The 13,012-nt window shown below is 41.4% G+C and overlaps 2 protein-coding genes across 4 annotated transcripts in view; one reads left to right on the top strand and one right to left on the bottom strand.

Annotated features, from left to right (window-relative positions):
- Positions 1–8,025, top strand: part of TMEM255A (transmembrane protein 255A) — a 52,398-nt gene extending 44,373 nt beyond the window's left edge. For both annotated transcript variants that reach the window (XM_003360426.4, XM_001925258.6), the window contains one exon: positions 4,013–8,025. In XM_003360426.4, the coding sequence (XP_003360474.1) occupies positions 4,013–4,171 (159 nt within the window). In that variant the 3' untranslated portion in view covers positions 4,172–8,025. The remainder of the gene's footprint in view (positions 1–4,012) is intronic.
- The window catches only part of ZBTB33 (zinc finger and BTB domain containing 33), a 43,550-nt gene continuing 37,162 nt past the window's right edge, over positions 6,625–13,012 (bottom strand). The window contains exon 2 of one of the 2 annotated variants that reach the window (XM_003135334.5): positions 6,625–11,550. In XM_003135334.5, coding sequence (XP_003135382.2) covers positions 9,530–11,548 — 2,019 coding nt within the window. In that variant the 5' untranslated portion in view covers positions 11,549–11,550 and the 3' untranslated portion in view covers positions 6,625–9,529. The remainder of the gene's footprint in view (positions 11,551–13,012) is intronic. The other variant, XR_002340705.1, reaches the window with a different exon arrangement.

The following is a 13,012-nucleotide window of genomic DNA, read 5'->3' as shown; positions in this document are numbered from 1 at the left end:
AGAAGAAACAAGTCTCAGCCTGTGCAAAATGCAAGCACCTCTGTTTATGCTCTTTATTAAATCACACAAGCTACACTAGGTTTTGTCACAGCCACTGAAAAGGACCCATTATTAGTTGGGCCTGTTTAATGAAAGGATGGCGGTGATCCCCAGGGAGGTGGTGTGGGCCGCAGGTTGCTGCTGCTACCACCCACCTTTTCTGTTTATTTCCTTCTCCTGCCAAGTTTCTCCTTTCTTCTCCTTTCTCTTGTCTTGGATCCCTCTTTTTTCTTCCCCTTCCTTTTCTCCACTATTCTCTCTCTCTTCCCTGGCTTTGCCTTCTGGGCCAGAAACAGGGGCGGGGGGCAGGGTACGAAGAATTAAGAGACCCTGGATTTTACCCTGAGGACACAGCATGCTTTCTTGCTGGTAACCATCATCACCCAGCCAGTTCCAGGGCTCTTTTTGGAGTCACTGCCTCCCAGTGCTTCTGAAGAGAGACGCATGGGTGACTGAAGTGCACATTGGTCTTGCAGAGTGCTGGGCAGGCTAAGGTGGGAGAGGGGTGTACACTGCCTGGAGCCACCCCAGCCTCTACAAAGCAGCTCGAGGGAGTTCCCGTTGTGGCTCAGCCACATTGAACCCAACTGGGATCCACAAGGATGTGGGTTCAATCTCTGGCCTCACTCAGTGGCTCACAGATTGGTGTGGCTGTGACGTAGGCCAGGCCGGCAGCTACAGCTCTGATTTAGCCCCTAGCCTGGGAACTTCCATATGCCGCGGATGTGGCCCTTAGAAAGACACAAAAAAAGAAGCAGTAGCAGCTCAAGCTGACGAGGCCCAGCAGCAGGCTATTTAGATGCTTTTCATGCTTTGTGGGGTGAAAGGATTCAAAGCTCTGTTCTTCTGAGCTGCCTGTCCCGTTGGTCAGGTCGACTCTTAGGCAGGAACCAAGATGCACCAGGCCAGCTCCCCAGCTGCAGTGAAGCCAAATCTTTCCCAAGGTGCCCGCACGTTGCTAGGAGACTACGCACTGGTACTGTGGGGGCGCCCCCCACCCCTGGTCCCCCTGCACCTAAATCCCAAGGGTGGCCAGTCAGCTCCCCAGCCCTGCCAGGAGCCCTTGGGGTTTATCCCTAAGACCCCCAGCATCCTCTATAGGAAGTGAGAAGCAGCCACCCCCTTTGCCCTTAATACCTCCCCGAACATGAAACTGAGAAGTGAAAACCCAAGGCCGTTGTACCACCTTCGTTTATTATCAAAGTGTACAACTGCCACCCACAGCAGCCTTTTACTGCCGCTCAGGACAGAACAGCCTTTGGCTCCACTGTCAGAAACCTGCCGCTCCCTTGTGTGGCAGAGGCACAGAAAATTGGCCTCCCAACTCTCACCATCCGGGAGCGGGGCTTAGAAGGGCAGAGTGCCACAGCCCCGGCACAGTCATCTTGTGCCTGGTGGGGTTTTGCTCTCCTCTCGGGTTAGAGAGGCCAGCATTCTTGGTTGAAGAAGGTAACGGGAGGAGGGAGAGAGAGAGAAGGAGAAAGAGGGTTGTTCAGTGCCGAGTGGAAAATTAGGAAATCCTGATACGGTGTCTTGGAAAGCATATCTCTGCCTGGAGGGAGGAGCCAATGTGAGATTTTGGGAAGGAATCTGGCTCATCTGGAGTCCACTGGCTCAAGTTGTTTTGCCTTTAAAGGCTTTCTGTGATCCTGTCATTCCTTCACTCAGATGGAAAGAATGGGTGGGGCAGGGGAGGAGGGGACGGTGGCAGCAGCAGCCTTCTTGGTCCTGACTTGTGATAAGACACAGAGATTTGGGTATCTCCAGCAAGACCTAGAAACCTGGACACCCCTTTCTAAGGAGTGCCAAGGTCAAGACTGGGAATAAGAAGAAAAAAAAAAAAAAAAAAAAAGGAAAGAAAAAAGAAATGGAGTTCCTGTTGTGGCTCAGTGGTAACAAACCTGACTAGATCCATGAGGACACAGGTTCGATCCCTGGCCTCCATCAGTGGGTTAAGGATCCGGTGTTGCCGTGAGCAGTGGTATAGGTCGCAGACGCAGCTTGGATCCCACGTTGCTGTGGCTGAGGTGTAGGCTGGCAGCTACAGCTCTGATTTGACCCCCTAGCCTGGGAACTTCCATATGCTGAGGGTGTGGCCCTAAAAAGACAAAAAAAAAAAAAATGCCCGGGAAGAAGAAGAACCAACCAACGGGTCTCGGGCTCCAGACACCTCATGGCAAGTCTGACTGCATTGTTCCAGGCCTGGAGATGACATGATCTACTTAGACTCTGGCCAGCAGAACAAAGTAAAGGCACTGACCTCCCCAAACAGTGGAACTCTTAAGAAATTTTGGCGTAAATGGGTCTTTTTTTTTTTTTTTTTTTTGATATAGCAGTTCCTCCTAGAGCTGAGGCACAACAGAAGATTGCAGTTCTGCAGCCCCTGTGCATTGCTCTTAAGTTTGCTCTTCCTGAGAGCCTAAAACTGGCCCCTTGCCTCTTGCCAGCCCTATACACCCATCCAGCCTTCAGGCCTCAGCCATGCTCCACCACTGGAGCAAGGCAGCGGCACCCACAAGGCGTGACTGTAGTCTTGGAAAATAGATTTTATTTTATTTATTGCTTTTTTTGCCACACCAGTGGCAAATGAAAGTTCCCAGACTGGGGGTCAAATCGGAGCTACAGCTGCCAGCCTATACCACAGCCATAGCAATGCCAGATCCAAGCCATGTCTGAGACCTGCACCACAGCTCACAGCAACACCGGATCCTTAACCCACTGAGCAAGGCCAGGGATTGAACCTGCATCCTCATGGATACTAGTTGGTTTCATTTATGCTGTGCCACAATGGGAACTCCAGATTTTTCTTTTTTCTTTGCCATTTCTTGGGCTGCTCCTGCGGCACATGGAGGTTCCCAGGCTAGGGGTCGAATCGGCCTACGCCAGAGCCACAGCAATGCGGGATCCGAGCTGCATCTGCAACCCACACCACAGCTCATGGCAACGCCGGATCCTTAACCCACTGAGCGAGGCCAGGGATCGAACCCCAGATTTTATTTTTTAAAAACATGCCAGGTTCATCTTCGGTACTCGGGAAGTTATAGTCACTCATCCAACCTTGATTGCCCTTTCTACTTGCCAACACTGTTCTGAGCTCTGGGGGAGAGGGCAGTGAACAAAAACAGGGCAATTCTCAAGCAGGAAAATCACTGGAGTCAAAATGGTATACATGGGCCAGGGAAAGAGAAGTGGCACATGACTCCTAACGTGCCTGGGTGTTTTTGTAATCCATATCCGCTCCCTTCCCAAAGACTTCGGAAGTTAGACAATGCAAAGTCAAAATCCTCAGTGTCCCTGCAACCCGACACATGGCTTCTCATTCTTTGGCGTTCTCACCTACGTGCGTTTGTTTGTTCCTCTTTGCTCTGCAACTTGGTAGCCTGTACTTGGGGGTGGTGGGCCGAAGTTAAGATGAAATAGGAATTGTTGGACTTAGAAGACCCCAGATCCAAGAGAGCCATTTAAACTGACTTGAGGGGGGTTTTTTGGTTTCTTTTGTCTTGGTCTGTGAGATGGGCTCTGTAATACATCTTTGTGGCAAAGACTTTCTCACATATTAATGGCTTGACTTCAGATGTTCTTAAGACCCCAGACTACCTTCTTGAAGACTAGTTGGGATGCTGTTGCCATAGCTCGGGAGGGAGGTATTGGAGGCTTGAGTTATAAACGTGGTCAAGGGAGTGATGGATTCCAGAGAGGACACAGGAATAGGAGCAATAGGACTTGGTAACTGGCTGAATGTGGGGGCCAAAGAGGGGGAGGAGCACTTCAAGGCATCTGCCTGAGATTTTACAGCCTGAGTAACTGAGAGAAAGTGGGACCAGCTCAATTTCATGCCTCTCATTAACTTTGAGGTTTAGGAGATCTTGGTTGTTCCAAACAAATACACTGGGTCCACTTTGAAATAATGACTGACATTGGGGAATTGCAACCTCACTGCATAAAATGATGTTGTTTTATTTTGATTACACAGCATTCCAGCATCTTTCCATCCTCCCCTCCCTCTGGACTTTCTGACGAGCCCCAGTCTGCCTCTCCTTCGCCCAGCTACATGTGGTCCTCGAGTGCTCCACCCCGATACTCTCCACCCTACTATCCGCCTTTTGAAAAGCCACCCCCTTACAGCCCCTAAAGAATGCCTGCTGGCTGTTGAGATTGTTGTGGCTTTTGTATTTCTGCTTTAGTGGAAGTGTGTAGGGTACAAAAGTTAAAGTCTGATTCTTGCGCCTAAAGTTTTCCGATGGCCTGCAGGCTAGGGAAAGATAGAGAAGCTTATTTGTTATCAGTGCAGAGCTCCCAGGGCAGCGCACTCTCAGCAAGGCCCGAGAGCCATCCCAGCAAGAAATTTGTCATATATGGACCTGCATTACCCTATGGCTCCACCTCTGTATGCAGCAGAAGCGTGCCTGCCACCTGCTTCACTTTGTGCAAACGGAGTGTTGTCCTCGGGCCCTTGGCAGATTGCCGCCCAGCACCTTGGTTGAAACACCTGGCTTGTAAGGCCCTATCTTTTCCTACCACTTAAGTCAATCCCTAAGGAAAATTTCCCAGGTGATGGGGCTACATGGTAGTTCCAGTGCAGAGAGTTCTGGCTAAGATTTTGTTTGCCCGTGTCTGGATGTTGAAAAAGAGCTGCCCGAATCTCTTACTCCTTTCTTCTCTGTATTGTAAAAAAATGGCTGTTGTGATCATTCAGCTCAGCTTTTGTGATTGGTACCTCCCAAAGGGAAAAGTGCAATATTCCTTCGGGTTTATGGGGAACAGGACTGATTGTTCAAGAAGCACTGAAATAACAGAGCAACACGTGAAGCGTTTTATGTAGATCTCAGTTATACGTCAGATAACTTGAGAGATGTTGGCTCGACTACATATTGCAGATGCTGCAGGAGATAGAAATCTTACGGTTAAAATTCAGAGTTTAAAAATGCTAGATTAGGTTCTTGGGTCGTGTTATGAACTGTTAACTAATCTTTGTGACTATTTAATCTTCAAATATTGTGCTTCAACCCCAGCAAACCGCACGTATCCTGCACCCCACCCCAAAAGAATCATCAGTATTTTAATGCCACTGCTCTTATTGGTCCTTTTTTCTGTTGAGACCAATCATGACAGCGTTCAAGATTATGAGTGTTACAATGCCGCTTCAAGCCTGCAAAACCTCAAATGTAGCCAACTTGACAAATTCTTAAGTGTTATCGTATATTTAAAATCCATCTGGCCCACCGTGGTAGGTATTTTTATAGTTCTTTTACTTACACAAAGCTTTAAACCTCAATCTGATGAATTTAACACTTTGGCACCCACACCTTCACTTCAGAATGAACACTTTCATTGCAATCTCATCAACCTAAGAATTGACTGATTTTAAAGGAAGACTGATGATTCTACACTTGCACAACATTAAAATATAGGGCTATAGGAGGGTACCTAATTAAGACAGTTTCGCAGACACAGAACACATACAGGAAAAATTTCCAGCCAATTTTGCTACCTCCCAACTTGATGGATTAGAGGTAGCAGGCAAACGCTGGTGCTCCCATCTACCTTACAGACACCCAGCCATCAAGAATTATCAAGGCACAAGTGCCCACATTGCTCACAGTAAATGTTTGCAAAACATCCAGTTTAACTTTTAGCATCATGAATGATGTCTCATCCAGATTTCAAATTTGAACAACTCTAATCCTTTTGCGTTATATGAAATTACTATTATTTTCTACAGTTCTAGCATATTAAAATTCTATTGGATTTCAAAAAGGGTCTAATAACCAATTGACTATACAAATGTCAACTTGTAATACTCAATGAATTTTTTTTTGCTGTTTACACTTTACATTTTGCTTTAGTGAACATACGAGTATTTATTTTGAAAAGGCACCATTACACAGTATATCCTACATTTATCACATTTCTTAAAAGTGTTAAGATTCTATGACTCATTTCTATGTATTTTTCTTACTTTACAAAATAACTTGAAACTATAGATTTTGTAACACTTAATTTGAGCAGCTTCTTTTTTTATTATATTGAATTATAAAGTGCATGTTACCTTAGAAAAATTAATATTTGCTGCTTTACTCTTTTGCAAAAACATTTGCTGTAATGAAAGAATTTGTATTTCCAAAATGTACCTTGATTGCATTTTGTAATATTTACTGCTTTATTCCAAATCCTGCTTCAAAGTATTGAACTGGGCATGAAATATTAAAATATTAATCCAGAACCCATATAAACTGGATGTTGCTTAAAATCTGTATCACTGCCATGTTGGAAACCCAAACTGCTTTTGTGATGTTTCAAATTAATAAAAACCATCCTCCTCCTTATCACGTGTGTCTTCAGAGAATCAACAAAAAAAGTATCACAAATGCTCTAAAGCAACTGACAGCAGCTGACTCACTTTTGACTATTATGGTTCAAGGCACAATGGGCATGCAATTAACCAACATAAAAAGCCTAACGGGAAATCTTGTCATGCTCTCATCAGAAATACAGTTCCAGTCGCCTGCTACAAAAATTGAAAAACAGAATATAAAAGTCTATAAAATTTCTGAAAGGTCATCTTGTAAAAAATACACTCAAAAATCAGAATTAAAAACATTTTATTTTTGCCATAAGAAGCTCTACGAACTAATATCAGGTAACGGTTAATGAAAAGTAGAACTTAAAGTCATGACAGGGGAGATTGTACAAGTATCAACATTACAGTATTGGGTAGAAATGAACAAGGTTTCATATGATTGACAGAAGTGAGAAAGCCAGTGCTGTTGAATTAGCAGTGAATTCTTTAGAATATGCCTGCCTTGGCAATGCAAAATACCGCAATCATGTTTACCATTCGTTTTATCTTTTTGGTACGAGAAAAATGGAACATCCAATTCCTCATAATGGTTGTATGTGGTGGATCGTTACCACCAAAAGGATAATAACGATCATTTAAAATATAAAGTGAATCTTGCAAGACTGCTATGGCACTTAAAAATCTTGGCTTAGTTTGAGCATTTTCATTTTCTGTCATCTCTTTTAACAAACTGTTATTTCAAACAGAACCTATCCAAAATATTTATAGGTAATTTGGCTTAAGAGCAAATTTGAGGCCAACTTGAGAGAAAAAAATAGGAATTTCAACTGCCAGAAAACTAAGTATAAAATAGAAAAACCCCATCATAAGTTTTGAACAGCATCTTGCTATTGATTTCCAACCCCATAAATGCTGGTAGTGAAGGGGTTTAACCCCATAGGAGTATTCCGCATGAATTCTGAACTTTGGATATAGAGACTTCTAGAGAAACTGAAGATCCTGACATACGTGCAAGTAAGAGTCTTCTGGCAAAAATACAATTTAAAGTGAATTTTCCAGTTTTCCTCCTCCCCAAAAAAACTCTACAAGATACCTTCAGTAGGCCAAGTAGAAATTTGATACTCAGAATTTACACAGAGCACAGCAGAAGCAAATAATTATATCCAGATAATTCAGAATGGATAGTTTTCCATTGTAGAATTAATTCCTGGTTTGTCATAATAGCAAGTTATGACAAACTAATTTACCTTGCAGTTAAGTCTGAAAGGACTGGAAGCTCTGCTGGCATCAGCATCATTCACCCTTTAGGAGAATTATGTCTAACTGGTGAAACAGCATTAATGAAACAAATTGCCACTGACAATATTTCAGTATATACCCTATAGTTAAAGAGTAATGTTATCAATGCCTGCACAGAAAGGAAACAGATACTGCAATTCCAGAGATCAGAGTCTTAAGTTATAAAGTAATTTAAAATTTTCCAAGGATTAGTTTAGACTGGTCTAAAGGTCTCAACTCACAGAACAGAAAACAGATGCACATCATTCTAATCCTTGGTAAGCAGAGGATTGTATTGTTTTTCTTCCTCCTTATATTACTGCAAATACTGATGCCTGATACCCTCAGCTACCATCGTAAGAAACACTGAAACCATTAACTTCAAAACTAGCTTACTGTTAAAAGAATGATGTATACATGAGAAATTATGATTAAAGCTTTAAGTTCAAAGTCAAGAAATAGACTATTTTCAAAAACACATGGTTAAGGAGAAAGAAAATATCTATGTTGAATTAAGAAATACTTAAGCAAGGTTACAAATGACTAATAACTAGGCACAACAATCTTTCTCAGTATCTATTAATTTTTTTCCTTTGCAAAACGTCATTTACAGAAGTTCAAAAAGTCAATCCTGTTATAAATGCTAGGCTATATATTTGTTCCAACCTGCTTCCCTTTTAGTACTAGCACTTCAGTAAGTTTTTACTTTATTTTCTAAGTGTTTAAATATGTGTCATTTTAAAAAGAAGGTGGTATTGTTTGCAAGATAAATGGGAATCAACAAGCCTATTTAACTTCCACATATAGCTTCTGACTGCTATGATATTGCAGCAATTTGCACATGGAATGGAACATTTTAGAAGGAGTAAAAACCTAAAAGGTCTTACTGAAAGGAAAATACTAGAACACGGATTCAACTATTTCAAATAAAAACTTCCTATTAAGAGATTCTAAGTACTATGAACATTTAAAAATATATGCCAGTGGCCTCCTGCCCAAAATATGTAGGCACCTCATTTATGAAATTTGTCATTTATAAAGATTTATACATAAAGATTAATTTGGTTTTCAGATTCGAAATTTGAAAAATTTCATGGGAATATTTATAACCATAATGAGCAAAAAGGAAATCTCCATTCACAGAATTCAAAACACACGCAAGAGAACTTTTCATCTCCTCCTGTCTGCATTACAGATTTCCTTTAGTATTTTTGCCCAAGGAAACCACATTGCAAAGGTATATATACAACAGTCCAGCTACCAAAGTCTTTTCCAGACTATGGCAATACAAGCAAGATTTAATTCTGATTAGCTAAAACTAATTCATTTTTCAAATGAGAGACCTGTCTGCATGGCCATTTTCATGAGGGGCAGGAGGCCATTTGGACCAGCAGAATACACAGCCAAGACAACCAAGCAGAGACTTATTTTGAAAATTTCCAGGACAACTTTAAAAGTTCTTGTTTACTTTTTATGCCATATACAAGACACAACACACATTTATAGTCTCAATATTAAGAAAATTGAGAATTCAGCAGTAAAGTGCTAACACAGAAGGGGTAAGTTGCAAGATAAACTAGGGTATGTATGCTAATAACTCCAGTTATTTTCAAACATTCAGACTGCTTCAAATTCTATTCAGGAAACTATCTCTCCAAGCTTTTTTTTTTTTTGCCTCTTTTGAATGTGCTGAAAGCTAACTATATAAACAGATACTTGGGGGAAAAACTGCTCCATCTCTATTCAAACTTTCAGAATAACTTGCTTCTAAAAATTATCAACAAATAATCCAGCTAGACTACCTTCAGGTGACGTGGCAGATCCTATTAACTTGAGAACCTTTGTTTTACAGGTCTTCTGAAAGCCCTGCCCCCTAATCAAAACCAAAACTTTCTGAAATTTCAAAGGAGTTCAATAAGATTCTGGTATTATAAATTCAAACTCAGTACTGCCATCTGTTACATTCTGTTTAAAAATTGAATCATTTTCCTGCTGAATAAAAATATCTTCCCAGGTCATTGGCTTGTTCTGAGGAGCAGATGTGGTCCCTACTGGAGGTTCTTTCCCAGCATCAACCTTATACCCAATACCATCATCCTTCATTACAGGCATAGTGCCTGACCTATCAGAAAGGTATGCATATTGTCTGATCTGTAAAGACCTGCATGGATGTAAACGATAAAGCTTCGAGTCTCCAGAAGGATCTTGACTATGAACTGACTTTATGTGTGAAGACATAAACTGATAGTTGATGAAAGATTTGCCACAGGCCAAACACTGATACCTTCGCTCCCCCGTGTGATGAATTTCATGCTTTGTACGATATTCTGCAAGAGGAAATACCTTCTCACAGTAACGGCAAGGATACTTCTTCTCCCAAGAATGAATGTTAAAATGTCTCCGCAAGCTTGTCAGACAGACATACGACCTTTTGCATACAATACAGATATAATAGACCCTTCCATCTACTATTAACTCATAGTGATCATCATGTTTTACTTTCATACGTTTATTTGCCGTCTCACTGCTAGATGTTTTTGGTATCTCATTCTCAAGCCTGGCCTCCCCTTCGTCAGGGTCATCTTTGACAGGGATCACTATATCATAAGTATCTTCACCAATATTCGCATAAACCTTGCAACCCGTCGACAAGCCTTCAATTTCAGTAGCTGTATCTAAAGTAATAATCTTCTGACCCTCCGTGAGATGTTTTGATCCTAAACCTGGATCATTAGTGTTTCTAGTAATTATATCTGAAATTTTTAAAGAATTGGAAAGTGGCTCTTGCAGAAGTGTAGGAACCTGCATCTTCTGTATCAATGATCCATCAAAAGTGGTATTTTGGGGGATCTCAGCCTGTGGGACCAAAGATGTATTACTGACCGCCGAATCTGGACTGGAGCTAATAGTGTCATCATCATCATCTATAATTTCTTCCTCCTCCTCTTCATTGGCCTTGTTTCCTGTTAAAACAGCATTGTTTGGTGGCTGCTGATTCGGCACAAGTAAATTGATTGAAGGAGACATATGATTTGGAAGTGAAGAACTGACATTTGGTGGGTTGGTAAGTGGTGTCTGATTTAACAGAATAATGTTGGGAGTCAGATGTGTTGGGGCCGAAGATACCAGCAATTTTTCACTTCCCTGTGTTTGGCTCAGAGTTGCCTGATTCACAGAAGTAGGAAGTTTCTGAGGAGGCGTGATACTTGTTAAAGGGGGAGAGCTACTGCTCGCACAAGGTGCAACATCTGAAATAGCAACAGAGCCTGGGTTAGGCTGGGCCTGTGCCACCGCATTGTTACTCGGCAAAGTCTCCTTTGCAGGCAAAATCTCAGAGCAGAAAATGACGTCATCGTCATCATCATCTGAATCAGTAACAATGATCTTTTTTGTCTCATAATCTTCAGCAGATAAGGAAAAAGACTCTGTTATAATAGGCATTATAGTGGCCCCATTATCTTGGGCTTCATCTTTTGATTTCTGTATTTCAAGGTTCTTGTCACTAGAACCAGGAGGTAAGGTTTCTGCATTACCATCTTGAGGGGTACCTGAGATGCTTTTAACCTGTGACAATGGGACACCAAGCTCTGCTATAAACTTCACTCCTAACAACTGCCCTGATTTAATTAACTCATCAAGTAAATCTGATCTAACACGAACAATTTTAGAACTATAGATATAATTGAGAATTTCTGCAAAGATCTCTGCTCTTATAAAGCTCAGTTCAACAACTTGCCCGGCAACTGAGAAGAGCTGATGGAAATAAGTACTAGAAGCTGAAAGAATGTTCCTGTGGGCTCGGAATTTTCGGTCTTCCACAATAACGGTGACATCACAGAAAAGTCCATGGCCACGCTGCTCATTCAGGGAGTTCAGCAGACTGCCAGAGTATTGAATGTCTGTAGCAGAAATCAGTTTTCTACTCTCCATGCCTGTAAGAGAAAGGGAAGAGGAGGGGATGGGAGATTAGGAAAGAAAAACAAAAGTACTTCATCATTCAGAATTTGAGCTACAGCATCATTAAATAGTTTGTTCGTTTTAACCAAAGTTTGGCAAAACTTTTTGGTTTTTATATAAATTCTTTATACCAGCTGGTTTTTGGACCACACGTCAAGCTCACGACTCCTGCCTGAGAAGAAACAAGCAAGTTTTAAACTGATCTGCAGATCTGAACACTAATCTCTTTCTTTGTATCTGACACATGCATCACCACTAAGCAATTTTTAAACACATTAATTTTCTTAGTTCCAATTTTGAATTTTCTCCTCAAGAAAACTAAGAGTTAATTTTTAACTGTCTTAAAACTTTAAGAATCTTCATTAGGAACACTTAAAAGCTATTTCACCTATAAATGAATGATTTGAATGTCAGAGAGGCTTGGTGTGTGCAATACTGGGTCTGAAACATATGGTCTTGGAGTTCCCGTTGTGGCTCAGGGTTAACGAATCCGACTAGGATCCATGAGGTCGCAGGTTCGATCCCTGGCCTTGCTCAGTGGGTTAAGGATCCGGCGTTGCTGTGAGCTGTGGTGTAGGTCGCAGACGTGGCTCGGATCCAGAGCTGCTGTGGCTGTGGCATAGGCCGGCAGCTATAGCTCTGATTAGACCCCTAGCCTGGGAACCTCCATATGCCACAAGTGCAGCCCTAGAAAAAGACAAAAAAAAAAAAAAAAATATATATATATATATATATATATATATAGTCTTCCTAGATTTTAGCTTATCTTTAAGAGCATATTCAAAAAAAAGAATAAAGTTCAAATAATGCCATTTATAGCAACATGGATACAACTAGAGACTCTCATACTTAGTGAAGTAAGTCAGAAAGAGAAAGACAAATACCACATGATATCACTTATATCTGGAATCTAATCTATAGCACAAATGAACCTATCTACAGGACAGAAATAAATTCATGGACTTGGAGAACAGACTTGTGGTTCCCAAGGGGGAGGGAGTGGGATGGACTGGGAGTTTGGGGTTAGCAGATGCAAACTATTGCATTTGGAGTGGATAAGCAATGAGATCCTGCTGTTTAGCACAGGGAACTATATCCAATCACTTGTGATGGAGCATGATGGAAGATAATGTGAGAAAAAGAATGTGTGTGTGTGTGTATATACATATATATATGTGAGAAAAAGAATGTGTGTGGGTGTGTGTGTGTATATATATGTGTGTATATATATATATATATATGAATGACTGGGTCACTTTGCTGTACAGCAGAAACTGACAGAACATTGTAAATCAACTATAATAGAAAAAATAAAAATCTTTAAAAAAGATTCACAAAAAATGATAAAATCCAAACCCCTAACCCCCCCAAAAAAACCCAACATATTCAACAGATACTCCCTGCAGCCAATGACTAAATGAACATTTATAAAAACTG

Source organism: Sus scrofa, chromosome X (assembly GCF_000003025.6).
Source record: "Sus scrofa isolate TJ Tabasco breed Duroc chromosome X, Sscrofa11.1, whole genome shotgun sequence".
Lineage (NCBI taxonomy): Eukaryota > Metazoa > Chordata > Mammalia > Artiodactyla > Suidae > Sus > Sus scrofa.
This window is presented reverse-complemented; position numbering and strand designations above follow the sequence as displayed.